We start from the raw sequence: 26,511 nt of genomic DNA, 5'->3' as shown, positions 1-26,511 counted from the left end.
AGAAAGCAAAAGTGAGGGTCAAAAGACACAATAAAGTCAATATTCCATCCTTGTTTGTTCTGCATTGTGACTTCTTTTGAGATGCATTTCTTGGCAGAAGCGTAGAAACAGTATTCTCATATTTGCCATGCAAAAATAGAGTGTTCCGTGAGGTTTATTTGAATGTAACAAAATATTACATATAATGTACCTGATTATATAGGTGGCAGACACATTTTGGGACCACTCAGTGCTGAACAAATTCACCCTCAGAACTGGCATATCCAATACTCTAGAATCTTAACACATAACTCAAAATTTTAGAGACTTTGCCTAAGAGTAGGTGATTTTCTACATGGGAGGCTTATGTTTCCCATATCAACCTTAGAAATTCTAAGTTAAAAAAAAAAGAGGAAAACTAACATGATACATAGATTGAGAAAACATGCAATTTCGGAGCCTTCTCATGTGAAAACTTCCCCATTTGACTAATCTTATCTCTTCTTACATCGTGCCATGTGTAAAGTAAATTAGGATCCTGCTGGAGTTAAGTGTTCCCAAGAGATGCCCAGGACCCTCAACTCCCACTAGTTTCAATGGAAATTCAGTGTGCTCAGCATATTCTAAATTTGAGTCCCCAGACTGTAAACTCCCCAAATAAGTGGTTGTCTGTATTCTCTCAGCAATCACACTGCATACTTCTGGCACTCTAATACTGTATTCAAATTTGAAATAATAATAAAGAATACCTCCTCCTTCTCCTGACAACAGTGCTCAGTTCCAATGAGATTGCCAGGGAATTAATTGGTCCATTTTCCTGCAGATCTTTTTTGAAAAATATCTTTGTTTTTTTAAAGTTAAGCCACGCTTTGGAAATCAAGCTTGTTACTGTACTGACAATAACTTACACGTGAGAACATTCTTCAACTGTAAGCTATGTCCAGATGTGAAATCAGACTTTCTGAATCAGCTTCTCTCCCTATTTCACAGGTGCCAACCACTATAAAACTCACAGGGATTGCAGAGCTGTCATCTAAGAAAGTATCTGACCCTGTGTGTCAATGTTTGGCAGATCAGGAGGTGCCACATGGTTCTAGAAATTGCCTCATATTCTTCCTCTCCCCATGTGGAGTTGGTTGTGTGTGGTAACAAGATGTGTTTGAAAGAGAGAGGGTAGATTTGAGGGGGCTGACAACATATCTGAAAATGTTTATTTGGGAAAACTGCAGATTGATAAGATGGCTGAGCTCTTCCCAATCTAGCAGTGTGTGATCTCACAGTGAAAGACCATTAGGCTTGTCCTCAGAAATTAGCTGAGCTTTGATTTTTGATTCCCAGCCATCTGCCTTGGGAATTCACTGGAGCTGTTAGAAAAGCCTGAACAGGTGTAAAGGAAGTGACAGAGATTAAGAGAACAGATAGATGTAAGGACCGTCTTCTGAAAAACAGTAGGAAGCAATTAGAGTGCAGAAATGATTTATTTAAAAGCATTTAAACCAACAGGAGTGACATATGCTATTTACAAGGCTGTCCTCTCAAAAGGAAACATTCCCTTGACAAGTGCACCAATGATAAATAGTGAAGCAACTGAGGACATGGAATATTAATACGAAAGCTTCCTGGCCTTGGTTTGAGTATTATGGGGGGAAATGAAAACAGCACAAGTAAAAGTGTTTGGGGGGGGGGGGAAACCCATCCACACTCCTAATTTGTTGAATTGCTTCATTTAAAATGTTTTGGATCTGATTTTTGAGAAGTGGTCTCTGATTTTACAAATAATTGTGGACAAAAAATTCTATCTAGGTACTCGCATGGCCCATAACATTGTAATATCGGTAAATACCTTAAAATCAGGAATGAATTTCTCTTCACAACAGCCTGTCTGTTAGGGAAATCATTTATTTATTTATGTTGCTGTAGTGCCTAGGATCTCCAGTCATGGACCAGGACCCTGCTATGCTAGGTTCTGTACAAATTTTTTTTAAAGTAACTGCCCCACAGAGCTTAGAGTCTAAATATTTTACTGACAAGGAGGTAAGGCACAGAGAGATGGCAATTTGTTCAAGGAAATCTGTAGTAGAGTTGGCAATTGAATCTAGACCGCCAGAGTTCCCATCTAATGCTGTATAACTACAAGACTACTTTTCCTCCTTTGTGTCCATAATTGAAAGCACTTAGATATCTAATTAGCTGATTTGCATCTTGCAAGCAAGTAGCTAGATGTCTAAGTGGTATGAATTGTACTTCCAGAATCTGAAGGTAGGTTGATGCCTTTTAAAAAAAATAAGGTATAATGGAATTAATGCTCATTAAGGAGGGTTGTTGGACATCAGTACATATTTAAGCCTATTGGAGACCATAAAGTCTTAACCTTTTTTGTTACTGTTTTAATAAGTTAGTGCTTTAAAATATTTGACTATTTTTGGGCTGGTCAAATACACAACACTACATATGAAATATCCAGCAGAACCAGGGCTAGAACCCACTTCTTCATGCTTCTGGTCTGGTATGGCTTTAACCAGACTATTGTTTCTTTCTTGGGGCTCAAGTATCCATGATGGTGACTTGGTGAGTGCTTTCTGTGAGGCACTAAGTACCCCCAACCACCATTGACTTCAGCTGGGGTTCAACATTAGCTCACAGTATTGGGCTCTGTGTTACATAGGCACACTAACATGAAACTGCTGGCCTTGAAGAGAATGAAGATGAACACTAGAAACTTAGATGGTGTCTTTGGAATGATATAGATCTAGAAGTTTTTGAAGGTGCAGGTACCACTCTCTGATTTCTAGTAGCAAAATACACAACTTACTGATGAATTTATTTAAACTGATCTTGTATATCACAGATTTCATTAGCCCCATTAAGAGCAGGAATTGGGGACTACAATAAAAAGCAAGATATAGCTGTTACCAACAGCTTCATTTTCTGCTGAGGAGCAAAACAAATAATATGAAAAGGTCTGGGAGGTATTCTACTCTGAATATCAAAATGGGACATGGCTCTTCTTGTACATAAAAACATGGTGTTTTATTTTTTTAAAAGGCTAGTCTGTGCAACTCTTATCCATGCTCGTGAGCATTTAGGAACAAGAGCATTGCAGTCAGTGAGACTACTCAGGTGAAAAAGTACCCAGACTAGTTACCATGCTCCCTTTGGAAATCCCTAACTCCATTCTTTTTAAACATTTGAATAATAGCATCAGTGGATTCAAATGGCAGAAAATACACCTCTGGTTGCATAAGAATGCGCTATGTGTCCCAAGAAAGGAAGCAGTCATCACATCATCTAATCCTAAAATATGAGGTTGGCCGTTGTGCAGAGTATTGCAGACACATACAAATCTCCAGGACATGCATGCTGAGGGCCTGACAAGCCCACTGAAATGAATGAAAAGACTTCCATTGTCTTCAGTGGGTTTTATATCAGACCTGGGATACCATAGAGGCAGAATTGTTAATAATGCCTAGACTAATCTCCACACCAGTGTGGTACTGTTCACTGGGATTACTCAAAGTCCATGCTTTGGCCTACCACTTGGGGTTAATCTGGACAAAAATAAATAAAAAAAGCAAGTATACCACTTGGACTCTCATTTTCAATACCACTGGACTGTTATGCTTTACTCCAGTGGCTCTCAACCTTTCCAGACTACTGTACCCCTTTAAGGAGTCTGATTTGTCTTGCGTACCTCCACGTTTCACCTCTCCTAAAAATTACTTGCTTACAAAATCAGACAGAAAATACAAAAGAGTCACAGCACAGTATTGTTGAAAAATTGCTGACTTACTCATTTTTACCATATATTATAAAATAAATAGATTGGAATATAAATATTGTACTTACATTTCAGTGTATAGTATATAGAGCAGTATAAACAAGTCATTGTCTGTATGAAAATTTAGTTTGTACTGACTTTGTTAGTGCTTTTTATGTAGCTGGTGTAAAACCAGGCAAAGATCTAGATGACTTGATGTACCCTCAGGGGTATGTGTACCCCTGGTTGAGAACCACTGCTTTTCTCAAACTAGAAAATTGATTCTAGTTCTTAAAAGGGCAGGTCTAGTGAACCTATGTAAATTATTTTGAGGTAATACATTTTTAGGTCCTTGAGGGTGGCTTACAAAACAGAGATGTGGTCCTCTGTTCCAATACATACAAATCTACTAGTTAACTCAGATGACCTCAGTGAGACATCATTCTATAAAATTTCCCATTCAAATCACTGGGGTGCAGGAAGATTTCATGACCAGAAATGATGTGTATGTATATTACTAATATGTTACTAAAAATATCCAGTTGTTTGTGTACATAGGAAAGGGAGCTAAACATTGGAAGGCAGATCCTCAGCTGCTGTAAACTGTCATGGGAAAAGACATAGTATGTGATCACGTAATTAAAGACTGTATCATCAAGCATATATACAAGGGGGAGAAATTATGGTTGCACCAGACCATTGGCTTTTACTGCCCATGGATTCAGAGGAGCCCACCACAGCATCACCTGATGCGCTCAGGTGCTGCCCTTCCCCACCCATAGCAACTCCTCACCCTGCCCCCTCCGCAGCCCTACCAAACATGGGGCCTCAGGATCTCCCCCTTTCCCCCAAGAATCCATTTCCCCACCCATCACACAAGATCTCCCCCTTCCTTTGAAACTCCCCTTCCCCTCCCAATCCCCTCAAAATCCTCTCGCCCTGTCTCAGCAAACCTTTCTAGGAAGTGCTGCTTAGAAGCCAGCACCTCCTGCTAGGACTGAAGAATCTAACTCCACCTTCCAGGCAGGAAGCAAGGATGCAGGCAGGCCCTTCCCCTGCGACACCCTGCCCCCTTTCTGGCCCTGGTGCTGCCAGACGTGGGGCTTCATCTGCTGAGCTGGGTAGGTTTGTGGGTAGCTAAGAAAATTAAACTAGGGGGTGGGGCTGAGCTCCCTCTAGCATAGGCAGTGGTGGCTATGACTTATGTTGTAAATAATGGTGGGTAAAGCTGCCTATTTGTGCAGTTGTGGAATATAGACAGCACCTACATAAAGTACCACTGTATGATTTGGGGGTTTTGTTTTTAATTTATCTATTAATTCGCTTTAAAAATCCTTTGGATTTTTTTCCTTTTGTAATATACCCCAGTTTAAAAGTAAGTCATTTTGTATGTTGCAGATTCTTTTTCCCCACCTTCCATCTGTCTTATCTATAAAGACTGTAAACTCTTTGAGGCAGGGTCTGCCTTTGACTCTGTATATGTGGAGCACCAAACACAATGGGGCCCTAATCTTCATTGGGCACTACTGGGACATAAATAAATAAGAAATGGAATCTGTCATCTAAAGAACATTGCACCATCCTCTTTAAATATTGGATTTTAAATCCATGACACTGAATCACTGAAATATTCTTTATTTAATTAACTCCTAGACAATGAATACTTTCCAGCTAAATATTAATTATTACCAGACTCTAAAGCTGATTTACAAATTAAAATGTTTATCTCACCAGAAGCAGTTTAGCAATAACTTTAAACATTTATTAATCAGGCTAGTTTCTTTTCAGAGTTCATTACCAATATTTTAGCTCTGTTTAATTCATCAATCATTCTTGCTGCTGCCCGGGAAAAAATGCATATATTCTATAAAGGGACAGTCTGGATACATGTTGCTAGTTCTGCTAAGCCATATAGATGACAAGAAGCCTGCCTATAAAATATTTTGCATGGACCTGACAATCTCTGGGGCTGTCTGGGGTGGCCACTTTAAGTGGTTAATCTAGACACAAGATTCTGAAGCTAGTTTTTCTTGGGCACAACATTGAGAGAACTGGAAATGAAAGTATTAGTAAATCAATTTTGATGGAGCAGTGATGGGACTAGTTTGGCTGTGTCTTTCCTGATTCCAGGAGGCTTAGACCGCCGCCAGAGCCAACATCTGAAACCCGTTTCCTTTCAGTTTGAGTTATATCATCCCGCTTGGCAGGGGCAATCTGGATACATAAACCTGTCCATGGCCAATAAAAGTGAGGAGCAGATGGAACAAACTTCCCTAAATACCAAGATTCGAGGGATTTCTACAATACCCACCTTCCCTCAGCAACATGAAAGAAGCCAAGGTTGGGCAGGCAACATCATGATTATTTTGGTCTAAAGCCCCTGAGATCTATGGGCAAATTTAACTCTGTGTCTGATCTGGACACTATATGATGCTGTTTCAGAAGGGGCATCCATGGAACAAATTAGGAAGTTAATAATGGGAATAATAATAATAATAATAATGGGAAGTTAGGAAGTTTTTAATGGCATTTGGGCTGACCTCTGGTTTGGCTCCGTACTGAGATGAACTGAGGCTCGGTGCAGAAAAAACCAAAACGTCCTATTTGATTAAACAATATATATTTCACAGGGAATGATTCTGCCACATTGCTCCTATTGCATAGCACAAGAAGTCTCACTGGGTGAAAGCCTGGAAAATCAATGGAGTTTTGCCATTGACTTCAATTCATCCATTGGCTTTATGGGACAATTCAGCAGAATTGGTGCTACTCATTGCCAGTAAGGTTTTCAGAAACAGGCCTACAAACAGCAAATTCCAGTAAATTCCATAATGGTGTTGGTCAACAAAAACTGGACCTACTATATAATCAGTAGTGTCTGTGGGACTCCCACTCCCTGGGCCAATGAAGAATCAGTTGGGTTGCCCAAATGATTTTTTTTTTTTTATTATTTGACAGATGGGTGGGAGGGCAAGGAAAGGCTAGAGATAGCACTCTCAGACAGTCCAGTTTGAGACACATATTGCCATTTCATAGAAGTCAATATGGAAGTAGCCAGCAGCTGTGAAAGTTTATGATAAGTAATATTACGTAATAGATGCGCTATAGACAGAGGGGTAAATTAAACTCAGTGTGTATGCCACACTGGCATAACAATAGTGGGAATGTTCAAATACCCCACTGCACACAGCCCAAACTGAAGCTAATGTCACTGCATAAGGACGTGTTTGTGCCTCAATCCCTGTGAGGAAGACTCAGGAAACTAGATAACAGTATAGATAAGGTTTATTCCCCAGGCTCCTTCTCAGAGTTCACCTTATTCCTCCTTCTCTTTCTTTCAGTCTCCCTAGCCTACCCTTCCCCCCCACTTTGTGGTGCATCCTGGGAATTGTAGTTTCTGGACCCAAGGCTACAGGAATATCCTAGGAACAAACTTACAAACACAAATTGGTGTAGCTATCTGCACTAGCTAGACGCCACATATACAAACCTGTAGCAGGAGTTTGTGCCTACTCACCTACTTAACTCAGCAGCTTGTGCCCATGGTGTCTGCCGTGCAGCGCACAAGACTTCAGCTTCTTTAGGGCAGAGAACATATCTTTGTACAGTGCCTACCACTGTGGGGCCTTGATCCTGATCCTGCTGGACAGTTCTGTAATATAAATATTGAATAGTAGTAACAGCTGTGGATGGCTTCTGTGTTTCCTATAAGCTACGGCAGCCTTTGTAGTTTGAATCATCCATGTGTGTTGACTCCCATGTACAAATTAGTGCTGCCAAGACATGGATATTGTGCCATTTGTGGAGGGGAAGCCTTTACCTGATATCACTTTCTTCTCCAGCTCCTCCTTCATCCCACACATTCAGTGTTTCCACATATGTAGTGTGGTGTACCCTTCTTAGGGTCACCTGATGTATCAGCATCCTAAGTAAAAATTTCCCCCTTCCATGTGGAACCATCTGACACTATTTGTTTGACTGAAGGGAGTTCAGAGAAGAGCAACAAAAATTATCAAGACTGAGTCATGATGGAAAAAGAACTAAATAACATGGGCCAAATGCTGACATCCCTACTCACTTTATACACAGTCTTTACTCAAGCAAAACACCCACATGGTCTAGCTTCAGAGCCAAATGTTGCCTGAGTAAAGTCTGAGTAAAATCTGAATCAGGCATGTATATAATGTGGGTCTATATAAATGGATTAAGTAGCAAGTTAATGGGAACATGAAAACAGCCTAAGCGCCTGCAGGTAATGAAGGTAGTAAATGTCAAGGAGGGAGAGGGATTATTTGGGAGTGTACAATGGAATATAACAAAGAACAACTGGACTAAACTAAGGAAAGGAAAATGTAGACTGAATATTTGGAAACTTCCTAACAATATGAGATCTCTTGGGTTCTATGAAATGCCACAAAGGAAACACTAGAAGCCCCAATGCTTTGCAAATTAAAAATAAGACTAACCAAAACACCAGAAAATATGTAGTAGGAAGCTATCCTGCTTTGTTAAGTAGGATAGATCATCTACTCTAGATTCTGTTATGGCCCCCATGGCCCACTAGTCCGGTTCCAGCCCAGCGACCCTGCAACCAGCAGCCATGGTCTGCACAATCTCTAACCTCACTGCTCTTTCCCTGGGCTGCTTTCTGCTTCGCTCCCACGGGCTCTCTTCTCCATCCTTCTGGGTAAACCCTTCCCTCAGGGCCAGGATCCCAAGGCTTCGCTCTCTCCCTGGGTTTCTTCCTTTTCCCTCTTTAAGCCCAGAGAGTGACTGTCAGTTTCCACACTGCAGCCCCCTCTCTTTCATTCACTGTTGTTTTATGGTGCCACAACTTCAGCATGTGAGGCAAAAACCACTACCTAGCACAGTTTTCGCATAAGCAAAAAATCTATATCCTCTCACCCAGTCCTGTATCCTTGAAAAAGAGAAGTAATGCTTTTTAATGCTACTCCATTTTCCCGGTATTCTCACCAATCCTTTCAGCCTATATTCCTTCACCCTGAGGTGTCTCGATTCTTCATAGACCATCTTTCTTTCTGTGTAATTGTTCCTGCATTGCCACAACAGATGCTAAACTGTTTCTTATACTTTGAATATGTCTCACAACCAATCTTTGTGCTTTTTTCATAAATATAAATGACCGTTCAGGTTACAGTGACCTGTTAGCACTCTAAATGTAGATACTTCTCTTCTTTTTTAATAAAAGGAGTACTTGTAGCACCTTAGAGACTAACAAATTTATTTGAGCATAAGCTTTCGTGAGCTACAACTCACTTCATCGGATGCAGTTGCAGTTCCCAGATCTAAACATTAGAAGGTTCCATCCGCCAAATAAAACCTAGTAGGCGCTCCAGTATTGAGCAATGCCAGGTTATGCATCTCAATGAACTATTCCATGCATTTGCCATTATAATCAGTTTTCCTGCTTCCCCATAATTCATTATGGCTAATAAGGTCTCCACAAATAATATATGGGCCTTTGAGCCCTTTGCTAACTCTTCCAATTCTAAACTGTCTAGTTCTGCACACGGGTTGTAAAGTTTATAGATTTGTATAAAGGTGCTATTATTCTGCAGAGGAATCTCAACAGTATTGTATCCAAAACATAAGTTCTGTATATCTATGTCAACATAACTAAGACCTTCCTCCTCTTATTTCTCTTCCACATATGATTACATAGTATCCTGGAAGTCTAAACATAAGTTTGGTCACGAACCATGTTTCTTGTACATGTCAGGTTTATTTTCCATTTCAAAAATAGTTTTCTTTAATTCCTGACCATGTGTTATTAGACTATGTTCCAGCAAAAAATGTTAGAATCATGTTGTTTAAACTAACAGTATTACCTACTACCTATCGAGAAACAGGAAGAGTATCTTTGGATACAAACTGGCTAAAAATTAGGTCAAATGACAAATGATGAATATTAAAAAACAACACAAGTATGTAGGGGCAAAATGAGAAAGGCCAAGGCACAAAATGAGATTAAACTAGTGAGAGACATATGATAAAGGGTAACAAGAAAATATTATACAAATACTTTAGAAGTAAGAGGAAGACCAAGGATAAGGTAGGCCCATTACTCAATGAGTGGGGGAAGACAACAACAGAAAATGCGGAAATGAGAGACATGTTAAATGCCCTTTTTGTTTCAGGTTTCAGAGTAGCAGCCATGTTAGTCTGTATTCGCAAAAAGAAAAGGAGTACTTGTGGCACCTTAGAGACTAACAAATTTATTTGAGCGTAAGCTTTCGTGAGCTACAGCTTACTTCATCGGATGCATCCGATGAAGTGAGCTGTAGCTCACAAAAGCTTATGCTCAAATAAATTTGTTAGTCTCTAAGGTGCCACAAGTACTCCTTTTCTTTTTGTTTCAGTTTTCACCAAAAAAGTTAGTAGCAATTGGGCATCTAATATAGTGAATGCCAGTGAAAAGGAGATAAGATCTGAGGTTAAAATAGAGAAAGAACATGTTAAAAATTACTTTGACAATTTAGGTGTCTTCAAGTCAGTGGGGCCTGATGAAATACATCCTAGAACAGAGGTTCCCAAACTTGTTCCACAACTTGTGCAGGGAAAGCCCCTGGTGGGCCAGGCCGGATTGTTTACCTGCTGCATCCACAGGTTCAGCTGATTGTGGCTCCCACTGGCCATGGTTCGCTGCTCCAGGCCAATGGGAGCTGCTGGAAGCGGCACGGGCCAACGGACATACTGGCTGCCACTTCCAGCAGCTCGCATTGGCCTGGAACAGCGAACCGCGGCCAGTGGGAGCCGTGGTAGGACAAACCTGCGGACGCGGCAGGTAAACAAACTGGCATGGCCCACCAGGGGCTTTCCCTGCACAAGCGGTGGAATAAGTTTGGGAACCACTGTCCTAGAATATGCAAGGAGCTGACTGAAGAGATATCTGAGCCATTAGTGATGATCTTCAAAAACTCATGGACAATGGGAGAGATTCCAAATGACTGGAAGAGGGCAAATATAGTGCCAATCTATGCAAAATGGAATAAGGACCACCCAGGGAATTACAGAAATTCGCAACACCTAGAAGATAATAAGGTGATATGTAACAGTCAACATGGATTTGTCAAGAACAAATCATGTCAAAGCAACCTAATAGTTTTCTTAGACAGGGTAACATGCCTTGTGGATAGAGGGAAGTGGTAGATGTAGCATATCTTGACTTTAGTAAGGCTTTTGATACTGTCTCATCTGACCTTCTCATAAACAAACTAAGGAAAAATATAGCCTAGATGGAGCAAAACCAATTCCAGAGAGTAGTTATCAATGCTTTGCAGTCAAACTGTAAAGGCATATTAAATGGGGTTTCACAGGGATCAGTCCTACGTCTGGTTCCGTTCAATATCTTCATCAGTGATGTAGATAATAGTGTAGAGAGTACACTTATCAAGTTTGGAGATAATGCAAAGTTGGGAGGGGTTATGAGTGCTTTGGAGGACTGAATTAAAATTCAAAATGATCTGGGCAAACTGGATAAATGGTCTGAAGTAAATAAGATGAAATTCAAAAGGGACAAATGCAAAGTACTCCACTTAGGAAGGAACAGTCAGTGGCACACATACAAAATGGGAAATGACTGCCTAGGAAGGAATACTACTCAGAGGGATCTGGGAGGTCATAGTGGATCACAAGCTGAATATGGTTCAACAGTGAAACACTTTTGCAAAAAAACTCCAGCATCATTCTGTGATATATTAGCAGGAATGTTATAAGCAAGACATGGGAAGTAATTCTTCTGCTCTACTCCATGCTGATTAGGCCTCATCTGGAGTATTGTGTCCAGTTCTGGGTGCCACATTTCAGGAAAGATGTGGACAAATTGGAGAAAGTCCAGAGAAGAGCAACAAAAATGATTAAAGGTCTAGAAAACATGACCCAGATGGGGAGATTAAATAAACCCAGGTTTTCCAGTCTGGAGAAGAGAAAACTGAGAGGGGACATGATAACAGTTTCCAAGTACATAAAAGGTTGTTACAAGAAAGAAGGAGAAAAATTGTTCTCCTTAATCTCTGAGGATAGGACAGGAAGCAATGGTCTTAAATTGCAGCAAGAGCGATTTAGGTTGGCCATTAGGAAAAACTTCGTAACTGTCAAGGTGGTTAAGCACTGGAATAAATTGACTAGGGAGGTTGTGGAATCTCCATCATTGGAGATTTTTAAGACCAGGTTGGACAAACACCTGTTAGGGATGGTCTAGTTATTATTAGTCCTGCCTTGAGGTCAGGGGACTGAACTAGATGACCTATTGAGATCCCTTCCAGTCCTGCATTTCTATGATTCAAAATGGCATGAATGTGATTTATCGAGCGATTGCCTATATGAAAATATTTTTCTGACGCTTTGGGTTTTTTTATTCTTTTAGTCTTTTCCTCTGTCTGTAAAGTGCAATTGATTGCTTATATCATAAATGCTATAAATTTGTCTTTGTCTACAAACAGTACGTCTTCATCTCCATATTCATGGAGCACAGGCTGAGGGAACTGGGATTATTTATTCTGCAGAAGAGAAGAATGAGGGGGAGATTTGATAGCTGCTTTTAACTACCTGAAAGGGGGTTCCAAAGAGGATGGATCTATACTGTTCTCAGTGGTATCCCATGACAGAACGAGGAGTAATGGTCTCAAGTTGCAGTGGGGGAGGTTTAGGTTGGATATTAGGAAAGACTTTTTCACTAGGAGGGTGGTGAAGTACTGGAATGCGTTACCTAGGGAGGTGGTAGAATCTCCTTCCTTTGAGTTTTTTAAGGTCAGGCTTGACAAAGCCCTGACTGGGATGATTTAGTTGGGGATTGGTCCTGCTTTGCGCAGGGGGTTGGACTAGATGACCTCCTGAGGTCCCTTCCAACCCTGATATTCTAGGATTCTATTCCCCTTAAATTATCTTTCCTTCCCTGAACTGTGTGTTATTTTACCAGTACCTCTTTTCCCTCAGGAACATTTTCCTCCTTCTCCACATTCCACTGTGAATATGTTTTTGCATAGGATATTTAATGGATAGTTTTAGTTTTCTCTATCTATCTATCTTGTTCTGCTGCCACTAGGGCCATCAATTAATCGCAATTAATTCCTGCAATTAACTGAAAGCAAAATTAATGCAGCAGAGGGGCTGGAGCAGCACCAGCCTGCAGGTGATGGGGGCGTTGGAGCAGCCCCAACCCACAGTTCCCCAGGCAGTGTGGGGTTTGGAGCCACCCCAGCCCACAACTTCCAGGTGGCTGAAGCCCCATGCCCCAAGAGGCATTGGTACTTATATACTTAGTAGCAGGTATATATACACAGTACATGAAAAGATGGGAGTTGCCTTACCAAGTGGGAGGTCAGTGCTAACGAGACAATTCAATTAAAGTGGAAGTAGGCTATTCTGAACAGTAGAATACCAAGGGAGGAAAAATCACTTTTGTAGTGGTAATGAGGGTGTCCCATTTCAAACAGTTGACAAGAAGGTGTGAGTAAGGCAACTCCCATCTTTTCATGTACTGTGTATATATACCTCCTACTGTATTTTCCACTCCATGCGTCTGATAAAGTGGGTTTTAGCCCACAAAACCTTATGCCCAAATAAATCTGTTAGCCTCTAAGGTGCCACAAGGACTCCTTGTTGCTCTTTGATCTTGTCTTCTCTAGGAAAATAAAGCATGTTCTTAACTTGGGTTAGCTAACACATGGCAACTTATATAAGGTAAAATCCTAGGGATGCCAAGGCAGCTTTTAATGTTAACACATTAGCAGGTCTGTATAAACCCTAGGTTCCAGCATAGTCTTTATCTTGACCAGCTAATATGTGTGAAGACTACAAACTGCTTGGTCATCACTAGGATTTTACCTCATATTAGTTATCATGTTAGCTGACATGAATTAAGAACATGCTTTTTGTTTTTTTCCTAATGAAGATATACCTTTATGGAGACTGTAGAAACTCCATTAGAGTAAGCTAAGTGCCATAACATTACCATATTTCATGGTTTCAGATGTAGTTTTACCTAGAAAATCCTATTGGCTATAAATACAAAGATTAAAATAGTTAGAAAAATGTGCGCTATTGTTAAAATTGGGGCTTACATTCTCTCCACCAATGCTTTCCAAATTCCTGCAGGGTTCAGGGGGTAAGTCTGATATAATACAGAATACAAGACAGGTCACAAGCTTGCAAAAGGAAAAAACACACATTAGAAAAGTGCTGACTTTCCTTTTTGCCATGCTTAGGTGGGGCAGTCAGTGCTGATTTTGAAAGCTGTTTGATTTTTTTTTAATAGCCTTTGGGGTCGTAGTTAATCAAGTCCAAACAGCCAACTCTCTGCTGTAGTGATTTTCCTATAAATAAAATTTGACAGGGAGAAATCAAATACCTTTGAAATCAACAGTAGAGTATTTAGACAAGTTGTCTCGAACTGAGGACTGACTCCAGCCTTGTAAATCATGGCCAAATATCACACAGCTTGACAGCCTAATCCTCTGAATAGATATCTAATACTGTGTAAATCTGTGTCAGGAGGACAGCAGCACCTGTGATGTATTTCAGGGTGACATTTTTGGCACTCTGGAGAAACTGGTAACCCGTTCTGAGCTGAAACCTGGTCTTACAGGATTTGAACAATGCACCTTTGGCCTTGAGCAGAGGTGGACCTATGGCCCATGAATCTGGGATTGAGGGAAGAAGAGAATAAAGCACATGTGCAGCAGAGGCACAATTTCAGATTTTGGTTTGCTTTAACCATGACTCCTGGGGCTATTTAGGCACTTGAAAACTCTATTTTTATTTATTTTTTTTTGGCAGATAACTTAGCAATTAGCTGACAGGAGCCCTATGTCTAATTCCGTTAAAAAAGAAAGAAAATTAAATAAATATTAGACACACTCAGCTCTAATAACAACATGTTCTGATGTCTTGTGGCAAGTCAGTTAAGGGACACTGGTTCGGTTTAAAATTTTAATGTATATTCTTACTTTATTACTAACTGTGGAGAGAGAGACCCCATCAGGACTCCTGGGTTATATCCCAACTCTGGGAGGAGAGCGGGGTCCAGTGGGTTACAGCAGAGAGCAGATACATCTGGGTTCTATATAAGAACATCAGAATGGCCATACTGGGTAAGACCCAATGGTCCATCTAGCCCAGTATCCTGTCTTCCAACACTGGCCAATGCCATGTGCTTCAGAGGGAATGAACAGAACAGGCAATCATCTAGTTGCCCTGTTGCCCACTGGCAAACAGAGGCGAGGGACATGCAGAATATGGTGTTGGATCCCTGTGCACCCTATCTAATAGCCATTGATGGACCTATCCTCCATGAACTTACCTAGTTCTGATTGGAGCCCTGTTATAGTTTTGGCCTTTGCAACATCCCCTGGCAAAGAGTTACACATGTTGACTGTGAAGAAATGCTTTCTTTTGTTTGTTTTAAATCTGCTGCCTATTAATTTCATTGGGTGACCCCTAGTTCTTGTGTTATGTGAAGGAGTAAATAACACTTCCTTATTCAATTTTTCCACACCAGTCATGATTTTATAGACCTCTATCATGTCCCCCCTTAGTCATCTCTTTTCCAAGTTGAAAAGTCCCAGTGTTTTCAATCTCTCCTTATACAGAAGAAGTTCTATACCCCTAATCATTCCTGTTGCCCTTCTCTGTACCTTTTCCAAATCCAATGTATCTTTTTTGAGATAGGGTGACCAAATCTGCACGCACTATTCAATATGTTGGCGTACCGTGGATTTATATAGAGGCAATATGATATTTTTTCTCTTATCTATCCCTTTCTTAATGATTCCCAATAATCTGTTACCTTTTTAAATTGTCACTGCACATTAAGCAGATGTTTTCAGAGAACTATCCACAATGACTCCAAGATTTCTTTATTGATGGATTGAATTCAATTCAGTTCAGCTAATTTAGACCCCATCATTTTGTATGTATAGTTGGGATTATATTTTGCTAAATGCATTACTTTGCTTTTATCAACATTGAATTGTGTTGCCCAGTCACCCAGTTTTGTGAAATCCCTTTGTAACTCTTTGCAGTCTGCTATGAACTTAACTATCTTGCGTAATTTTGTATCATCTGCAAATTTTACCACCTCACTGTTTACCCCCTTTTTCAGATCATTTATGAACATGTTGATTATGTACCTCTCTCGATTCTCACCTTTTATTCCAACCCTTTGTTTCCTGTCTTTTAACTGAAGTGCCTGGCAGTCCTTTCAGGATCATCTAAGGATCCTTAATTTACTTTAATGATAAGGCTTTTGTTATCTTTATCATCCTGCTTCTGTTTATAAAAAGAAAAGGAGGACTTGTGGCAGCTTAGAGACTAACAAATTTATTTGAGCATAAGTTTTCGTGAGCTACAGCTCACTTCATCGGATGCTCACGAAAGCTTATGCTCAAATAAATGTGTTAGTCTCTAAGGTGCCACAAGTACTCCTTTTCTTTTTGCTGATACAGACTAACACGGCTGCTACTCTGAAATCTGTTTATAAACAAATTCCCTGCCCCAAAGCCTGTGCTGCTCACAGCTTCCGAGGTCCACATATCACACTCAAGATGTTGCAATTAAGAGCTCAGTCTGGGGTTAGGGTTAGTAGATCTCCTCTACAAAACTCAGGAGGGGCAAGAGCCCTTCCCTGTCCCCCCGCCCCCAAATAGCGCCCCTGAATTGTGGGAGACCTGAAAACCTGTCAAAAGTTTTGCCTGTAACTCATCTGGGTAAAGATAACAAGGGGAAAGGATTGTTGTTGCACTGCATTTTAATCCTTTTGTTGTAAAAATACATTTTTAAAAAAAAAGAAAGAGCTGAACTTTTAGCAAGTGTGTTGGTAATTTAGTTTCTGTTTTTCATATAATCTCTTAACCTATTCATAATATTGCACGCAGTTCTCTTTTTCATTCACCTCCCCCACAGGCAATCAACTGTGGAGGGGGAACTCAAGGGCTCTGCAGGACTAGTGCCATTGTCTGGCTATGCCAGACAAAAGACAGGAGGCACCAGGTGTGGTTTAATTAGGCTGCAACTTTATTCACTTAAAATATCCGGGAGTACCTGGCAACAAATAGTACAGTACAGGAAGGAGGAGGGTCAACTCCCCGCTATGCCAGACATAGGAGCCCCAGACCCCTTCCTCAACTCCTTTAAAGGGTGCTAGGAAAAGGAGAGGGGTCGCTTCCCCTTGTACGAGATGGAGGGGCCCCAAAACCCCTTTACTCAGCTCCCTTAAGGAATGATTTCCTTCAAATCCTTTTCCAATCTGTGTTATCCAATACCCATATTCCTCCCATAGTACCTGTGAAACGTCGACAGACCCCAGTCGTCAGCGGGCAGGATCAAACCTGGGGCCTCTGGAGCCTAGTGCATGAGCCTCTAGCACATGAGCTAAAAGCCAACTGGCTGTTAGCTAAGGCTGTAGGAGCAGACTCATTTTCTCTCTCTCTGTCTCTAAGTGGTCTCGGTGCCACTAGATGGGACAGAACACCACACCCTGGAGGTCTGTGGGTTACACCTGCACTGGACATCCACCACAAGTTTTATGTAATAAGTTGCGACATTATAACCTAACCCTCTTACTCCACCCCATTGGGTCTCAGACCAGCTGTTGGGAAGGTGAACCCTCCCCCCGTCCGCTTGGCCAATCTGTTGGTGAGGGAAAAATTCCTTCCCAGCTCCCCACAAGGACAAGAGTAACTAGCATAATGTCCATACCAGGTCAAGGGGGAACTCAGTCATTTTGCCATATTCAGGGTGGGTGTATGCTGCCACCTTGATCCTCATAAAGAGGGCCTCTTCAGGGCTGCATGGGGTATAAATATCCTCCCACTCTTCCAGTCAGCAGGGAGGGCAGGGCAGTTACTTTCTCCTGACCTGAGTACAACTGCTTCCTGCCCTTCCTGTCCATCCCTGTAAACTTCCCCCCTTCTTCCCACCCGTTGTAAGAAATTCTTAAAAGAGCAACCCCCTTTACTCCCAGCTAGCTGGACAAAAAAGACCACTTGCATGAAGCTTGCGGCAGACACATTATCAGTATTAAATTTTCCAAAGGGGGTAGGAGTAGAAATATGTCCAGACACCTTCTGAAATTCCTACTGTGGCAGTACACCTCACAGGGCTGTGTATCTATGCTGTAGTGGAGTCCTAACTATACGGGGAATACCTCAGTCATGCCAATTATGTTACAATGTTGAGAGTCAACAGTTGAAAAGCTATTTTATATGTGTGCCCAATACTATGGGCTGAATCCTACAATCCTTTCTCCTTCGTTGGGCAACATTCCCATTGAAGTCAATGGGTGGAGTGAATAAGGACAGCAGAATTTAACTCTATGTTAATGCAATATCAAGGTCCAGATTTTAACCACAATTTTCAAGAAACTCAGAGTGAAAGGCAAACAAATATTAAATGAACATTTACAGCAGTAGGCATGAGCATGAGAGAGTGTGAAAATGAGAGACTGCTTGGCAATGTAGTACACTGTGGTTATAAAGGTTTCAGCAGACCGAGTTCTGGTTGGCTACATTAATAATGAACGGTGAAGACAATACCAGGCTAGACAGAGCATCCCAAATGAGTGTCAGTAAAAGCTTTATACCACACTAATCCTAATGCAATTCAGAAACGTTACAGAGAGTTTTAAATGTTTTTCATAGGCCCTCCACCTGTAAAAGCCAGGCTGCCATAGTTAATCATTAATCCCAAGTGAGCAAGCCTTAGAAAGGGAGAGAAAAATATCACTAATTAATATATGGAACCTATAAAAATTATCTACTTAAACCTAGCCTATGTCTGATCTATCTGCCTAGTAAGTTTCTATACCATGCTTATCACCATGGTACAGAAGCATTTATTATCAGTCTTCCTTCCACTCCAGCCACAGGAGCTGAATCAGTGAGGTGAGTTTGCCTATTGCACCATGTTAAAGTGTGTATCAGTGGCTAGTGCTGTGTGCTGTACACCAATGCTTCTTCCAGCACAGCTGTGCTGATTTACACCAGCTGAGAATCTGGCCCATTGTGTCTGCCCCTGGCACTATTAACTCCAGGAGCTGCTACCCTACTGCTGGCTGTGTCTAAAAGGTGCAATAGAACCATTAATTTATAAAAAATTAAAACACTGAGTGCATTGTACAAAGATATTTAGAGATGATTACTGTCTGCTCTGCTTTGTGTAGTTAAATGACTAAGCTTATAGGAGTAGGGATGGCCCAGGGGTTAGGATGCTAGCCTGGGACTTAGATAACATGGGTTCAATTTCCTGCTCCATCACAGACCTCCTGCATGATGTGTTTCTGGTCCCCTCTGTAAACTTGGGGTAATGGCACATCTCTCCATTACAGGGGGGGTGGGAAAGATGAACACATTCAAGACTGGAAAGCACTCAGATATTACAGTAATGGGGGCCATATAAGTACCTTAGATAGACCGGAACAAAGGATTTGTCAAAGTGAGCAATGCACATATTAATGCATGTAGTCCGTAAAATCTCAATTCCTGGCAATAGAAAAGGTTGTAAAGATGGAACAAAAATTAATCTGTTTATTTTACTCTTGAAAGTCATAGAGATGCTTACAGAGTATGGGAGTAGCTTCCTTTTTCACTCCCTGGTTAGTAAGAATTCAGGCTGTGAATGTCAACTGTGGCTGTAAAACCCATTTACTTCGTGTTTGTTCATCTGATGAATAATCTCAAATTCCATTCAATCTGCACAGATTTCAGTTGTTTGCCTGATAGCAACAACTCTTGATTATGACCAGCTGGGCACTATGAAATCTCTCAGAACACTGAGGGCCTTGAGGCCCCTCCGAGCCCTATCCAGATTTGAGAGCATAAGGGTAAGGGTATCTTTTAGTGTCTATCAAGTATGTGCACCTTTAATTCTGAGCACCTTCTAACTTTCCTTACAGGAAAATAACATAGAATCTTCTCTTTTAGGTGCTGTGTGGGGCTCCAGATAGTGGTGAAAATGGAAAGAGTCATACAAATTATATACATAATTCTTTTAAAGAGTCCATAATAAACTCAGATCCAGTGTCAGGTTAAGGGGAGATCTTTTAAAATCAGTATTTATGATTATAATTCAGTTGACAATGGCAATCTTAAAATCTTCTATCATTTTAATAAATCATTGGATCTTGCAGGATCTTAAAGTGATTCATTGGGAGAGCACTAAATTGCAGCATTTACATGATTTAATAATACTTCTAATGATAGACGCACACACATACCTCTGTCAGCTGTAAGCTAAATAAAATGTCGGTGCCGCAGATTTGTATTTGTGATATCCTCTTTTTCTGGCCAAAAAGCTCCTGTTGACATTACTAGGCACCTGTGTGCTTTGCTAGTGGAAAATAGACTCTATTTCTACGAGTTTACATTCAATTGGAAACAAAGGTTTTATATTCTGAAGGCATCATGGAAAGAACTGTGTATATATCTGGATGTTAAAACTTCTTTTCTTTCTGCATTGATCTAATTCAATGTCTTCCATTTAGGGTATTTCGTCATTGTCCCACTAACCGGTTTTTTCTTTTCAGGAGGGAAAGGCAGAAGAGAAGTAAAATGGTAGGATTGTGCTAATAGTTTGGACTTTTGCTTTATGTCTCCATTCAGGTCTCTTTAATAAGCCTCATAGCTAATTCACTTGGATACTCCGAAATGGGTCCTATTAAATCCCTTAGGACTCTCCGAGCTTTGAGACCATTAAGAGCATTGTCACGATTTGAAGGGATGAGGGTAAGAGTAAACAAAGCAACCATCGAAGCCCATCTGTGTGAACATCAAGCATGTAAAAGGGCCATATTTCTTTGGTTTTGTTTTCATTATGACTGCAAAGGAAATGAATGATAATGCCGTGTGGGGAAAAAAAACCCTCCATTGTATTGCTTGCATTAGTACAGCTGCAGCTTTTACTCTCTGGTGGATTTCATGATAAGCTAATCCCGCTGCATAACTTGTCATACTGTGTTTTAAAAACAACTTTTTGGCTGAGGTAACATCTGGCTAACAATTGTCTCTTTAATTATGAGGCACATCAGGGAAAATAATTTTGCTACAGGTTTGCTCCTGCCTCCAAATTTTATTAAAATTAGAATCAATCGCAAAGTTGTTGAGGACTTTTTCACTAATAAAGAAAATGAACATTAGAGGCACACTGTATATGGAAAACATATGAGCAAATTCACAAAAAACTTTTCTCTAAAGTATTTCAATTTTAATATAGAATGCCAGGATTAGCATTTTAACCATGTGACTTGTGTTCATTGTTCTGTCTTGCATGTCTATCCTCTCCCATTTGCATTTGCTTGAATGTATGGATGTATCCACCAGTATCATACATATTTATTTGTGCTTGATGAGCACAGCAAGTACAGTATGTTTAAGTATCTGGATTTGGGCTTTGTTTTTTAAACAATTTTTATCATGCATGACTATCAAATGATGATAACTGCATTCTGTATAAGTCAAGGGTACCATTAATACTGTAGATCACATGGCAAAACAAATCTCTGTATGGCACAACCTGTAACACTTGGGAGTATATCAGGTACCAACTTAAACACCATTTCCAAGATTTCTGATTTAGGTATATGTAAAATTACATCTGTCCTATGTGGAGAAACCAAATCCCTAAAATATGTCAAGGAAAATGATAAGGTGTTAATAATAAAATGAATTTGGAATATGGCTTCTTTTGCCTCTAGGTCGCAAGTTCAAATTCAATATAAGTCACTGGCGATCAAAAGTCTATACAGTTCATGTGCAACAAGTTGGTGGTTTCAGCTGAAATCCTAGTGGTCCAGTTTCCATATCATAATCATACCATAGTAAGACAGCCAGAGAACTGAATGAGCCTAGAAATTGAGCTAACCCTATAAGTAGTAAGTACATTGGTGGAGCAGTGTGGGGCATCCAAATTTGAACTGTTTTGGTTCAAAACACTGCACTCTTCTTAGTGAACCCATACGATATCATATTTTAAAGAGTATTCACACACAAAACAGTGCATAGGCTTAAGCAGCCAGATCCCCAGCTGGTATATATTGGTGCAGCTCTACTAAAGTTAATAGAACTACTTCTGTTTACACCAGTTGAGGAACTGGCCCCATATTTTTATTAAGTGTGGGTTGTGCCATATACCCAGCTTCACCTACTACAGGCCACATTGCTTTACCACATTCAGGAGCCCTAGCAGGAACAGAGAAATATGGCACAGCTGAGAGGGATAAAGATCTGATCTAAACGCATAGTTGCACCAGTTTAGCTAAAGGTGTGATTTGTGCGTGGACATCTTAAATTGATTTAGACCCGACTTACTTAAGTTTAGCTTAAGTTGGTAAATATACAAGCTCAGTCAAAACCCATATAGCTAGTTTTAAAGTCTTATAAGAATATCCATACATGAGTCTGCAAAAAGAAAAGGAGTACTTGTGGCACCTTAGAGACATGAGTTTGTATCAGTTTAACTAAATTGTTGTTAAACCTAGCAACTTCCGTGTGTAGACAAGTCCAAAGTATGGGGCATTTGAGAGGCTGAAAAACTGAGAGAGTAGAGAAACACTGAAGGAAGGTTGGTGGGATGTTTATTGAGAGCTGGAGAAGTAGTTGGTTTGCTGTAAACCTGCAGGAGAAGGCCATTTTCTATTACATCAGTCCCAGAAATGCTGTTCCTAAAATGCGCATACTCAGGGGTATCCCAGGTTTCCTGACATAAAGTTCTTGTCCTCCCTATCCCATAGGTATAGTTGCAATGTGTACAGTATTTGTGCCTCCTTTTTCTGAGCTATCAGAGATACTGAATTAGCTTGTAAATTATGATAAAGTATAATCGAGACTACGTGCCACTGGAAAATCAATTTATTATATTTTTGGCATGTCTAACCATACTTACCATGGCTAGAGACAGTAAGACCTTTCATTATTAGGAACACATATGCTCCAGAATGCACAAGGAAAATTACCAGAGGAGAGAGAGATTAAATAATGTTAATGTTGAGACGCAAATGCACAGAGTAAGGAGATAATAATAGTTTGTGTTTGTATAGTGCCTTCAGTTGAGGAGCTCAAAGTACGTTGCAGAACTAAGGTATAAGCAAGAAAATTCTCATAGAATGCTTCACTAAACTGTATTGTGCCAAAGCTTTGAAGTCAATTGGTCCTGACTAAAAGATAGAGAGGTAGACCTGTGATTTGGGGCCAGTGAATTGGAGGCATTGATAGGTTTGGAGGGGTGATGTCTGCAGGGTCCAACCCAGAAAAGGGCTCCCTGATTGCATGGTAAACAGGGGCCTGTCATGACTAGACTTCAGAGTGGCCAGGCCCCATGCCCTCCACATCCTATTTCTTCCTATCTGCCAATGGGCTGAGTTCCAGTGCAGGCAGAAGAAATCCTCAGCTTGCACCAGCCCAACAGAGAGTTCTAGGAGTTAGGAGAGAACTACCTTCTGGATATCCAAAGAGAAACCCTGTGGAGGGAGCCTCCCCCAGGGAAACTGCAGGAGAGCCTTCTGCTGGTGCCTAGGGGTAGCCTAATGGTGCATACACAACTGCCAAACCCTGCTGCCAAAAACTGTCTGACTGATAGATCTCAAAAAGTAATTGTAAATGGGCAATTGTTATCCAGTGATGTAATGTTTCTAGTGTGGTCTCAGGGATTGGTTCTTGACCCAAATCTATTCAATATCATTATCAGTGACCTGGAAGAAAATATAAAATCATTGCTGGTAAAGCTTACTTATGGTACAAAAATTAATGTAGTGGTAAATAATGTTAAGGATAGATTAATTATAACAGAGCAATCAAATGGGAAACTGGGCTCACTTGAATAACATTCATTATAATACAGCCAAATACTGCATACATCTAGGAACAAAGAAAATAGGGCACACTTGTAATATGGGGAATTGTATCCTGGAAAACAGTGGTTGAGAAGGGCTTAGGGGTCATAGTGAATAATCCACCGAACATGAGCTTCCCGTGTGATGTGATTGCTAACAGAGCTAATGTGATTCTCTGAAGATAAGCAGGGGAATATCAAGTAGGAGTAGGGAAGTGATACTACCTCTTAATACAGCATATGTGAGGCCATTACTTAAATACTGACATTCTGGCATACACATTTAAAAAGGGACATTGAAAAATTGGCAAGGGTTGGAAAAGAACTCCAAAAATGATTCAAGGTCTGAAAAACCTGCTTTACAGGGAGGGATTTAAGAAGTTCAATCTACTTAGCTTATCCAGAAGAAGGCTAAAAAGTGACTTGATCACAGTCTATAAGTACTGACGCGGGGAGAAGAATTCTAATAGTAGAGGGCTATTAACCTAGCAGACAAAGGCATAATGAGCTTCAGTGGATAGAAGCTCAAACTCAGCAAATTCATACTAGAAATAAGGCACACATTTCTAACACTGAGAATAATTAAACTTTGGGACAATTTACCTAACAGTGTGGTGGCTTCTCCATCACTTGAAATCTTTAAATTGAGATTGGATGTCTTGCTAAAAGATATGACTCTAGATCAACCAAAAGGTATGGGCTTGATGTCGGAATTACTGGGTGACCTTTTCTATGGCCAGTACTATACAGAAGATCAGACTAAATGTTCACAATGTCCTTTCAAGCCTTAAAATCCATTGGGCAGATCATCAGCTGGTGTAATTGTCCATGAAATCAGTGGAACTATGACAATTTAAGCAAACTGAGGATCTGCCCATCTGAATCGGTGAAAGGAAATGTTGAAGATTTAGAGCAGTGGTTCTCAAACTGTGGGTTGGGACCCCAGAGTGCATCGGGACCCCATTTTAGTGGGGTCACCAGGGCTGGCTTAGACTTGCTGTGGCCCAGGGCTGAAGCCAAAGCCCGAGCTCCACAAGCCGAAGCCTGAGGGTTTCAGCCCTCTGTGTTGGGACTCAGGTTACAGGCCACCCCTGCCTGGGGCTGAATCCCTTGGGCTTCAGCCTTGGCCCCCTTTTCTCCCCGCCTGGAGCAGTGGGGCTTGAGTGGGCTCAGGCTTTGGTTCCCCCTCCTGAGGTTGTGTAGTAATTTTTATTGTCAGAAAGGGGTTGCCGTGCAATGAAGTTTGAGAACCCCTGATTTAGAGGGCCTTCAGATGCCAAGTAGGGCACTGGGTGGCAAAAGGCTACCCCCAACAGAAATTATGGGGAAGGAGGTTTCAGGCATGGCCAATAAGATATTAATGGGAATGCAGTGTTATAAAACCATCTCTTATAGATGACTTTACTGTATACATTATTTCTAGACATAACAGAAATTTGGTCCTTAGTTTTGCAATGTTTGCGTCTCAACTTTAACATAAATTCTTAATAGTTTTGTCTGTTTACATATTCAGGTCCTTAATCAGCTGTCACTTGCACTGATGTAAATAAGGAGTAGCTCCTTTTAAACAAGTGGCATTATGTTGGTGTAAAATCAGTATAAATCAGAGGAGAATTAGGCCCTTCATTAATAATTCATTCAAAGAGGTGTTTCATTATTTGCTTCAAGTCTTGTGTCATATTGTGTTATCTATAAGCCACGGAACATAATTCAGCACAAGGAAAAAAGGAGAATGCATGCGTGACCATCATTTGTATTGTCTAACTTGCATGATTGTGTTCTGTTCCTATGCATGATCATTTGCACTGTAATCGCTCTATCTCTAACAGCCATAATGTTTTCCTCTATGTCACACATAGTATAGTTGCAGTAGTTTGGGGCCAGCATGGTTGGACATTGAACAAAAACATCACACTAAGGAACAAATGAAAATTATTAAGATATCCGTTTGGGCGGTATTCCAATGATCATTTGCTTTGTAAATTATTTTGCATCTTGGCTTACAAAATAAAGGTTGGGTTAAAACTATAAAGTTAAGAATGCACTAAATCTAAAAGTGAAAGATAAAATTAGCAAAAGGGACAGTAGTTGTAAAAAGTCTGCATATGAATCTTTAGCACATCTGGCACGTAAATATCTTGCAATGCCAGCTACAATAGTGCCGTGAGTATGCCTGTTCTCACTTTCAGGTGACATTGTAAACAAGAAGTGGGCAGCATTATCGCCTGAAAATGTAAACAAACTTGTTTGTCTGAGCAATTGGCTGAACAAGAAGTAGGACTGAGTGGACTTGCAGGCTCTAAAATTTTACATTGTTCTATTTTTGAATGCAGTTTTTTGTACATAATTCTACATTCTACATAAGTTCAACTTTCATGATAAAGAGATTGCACTACAGTACTTGTAGGTGAATTGAAAAATGCTGCTACTTTTGTTTTTTTAGAGTGCAAATACTTGTAATCAAAAATAAACATCAAGTGAGCACTGCACACTTTGTATTCTGTGTTGTAATTGAAATCAATATATTTGAAAATGTAGAAAACATCCAAAAATATTTAAATAACTGGTTTTCTATTATCAACAGTGCGATTAATCATGATTAATTTTTAATTGCTTGATAACCCTAGTAATTGTGCATTCTTCAATGTACCAGAATAAACTGCCTGCTCTAAATGTGTAAAATCATTTTACTATGCTCTTTTATCCTTTCCAGAAACACAAAGGTAATGGTGAAATGAATTTGATATTATTGGCTTGACAGAAAATTGGGCACTAATATGATAGAAAACAAGAACTGACATTTTCCATAACCAGATTCACAATTGAATAAAATTTCATTTTTGCAGATCGATATCACTTTGTCTCAATTTCAGAAATATAAACTGAGAAGGGGAAAGGCTTAGTGTCTGCATATCAGATTCTAATCTTGAAAGCAT

At 40.3% G+C, this 26,511-nt stretch overlaps 1 protein-coding gene across 5 annotated transcripts in view; it reads left to right on the top strand.

Annotated features, from left to right (window-relative positions):
• LOC140907820 (sodium channel protein type 5 subunit alpha-like) overlaps positions 1 to 26,511 on the top strand; it is a 267,714-nt gene that overhangs the window by 218,436 nt on the left and 22,767 nt on the right. For all 5 annotated transcript variants that reach the window (XM_073334664.1, XM_073334662.1, XM_073334665.1 and 2 more), the window contains one exon: positions 20,353 to 20,475. In XM_073334664.1, the coding sequence (XP_073190765.1) occupies positions 20,353 to 20,475 (123 nt within the window). The remainder of the gene's footprint in view (positions 1 to 20,352; positions 20,476 to 26,511) is intronic.

The sequence above is a fragment of the Lepidochelys kempii genome, chromosome 2 (assembly GCF_965140265.1).
Source record: "Lepidochelys kempii isolate rLepKem1 chromosome 2, rLepKem1.hap2, whole genome shotgun sequence".
Lineage (NCBI taxonomy): Eukaryota > Metazoa > Chordata > Testudines > Cheloniidae > Lepidochelys > Lepidochelys kempii.
The sequence above is the reverse complement of the archived record's forward strand: the minus strand, read 5'-3'. Positions and strand labels throughout refer to the sequence as shown.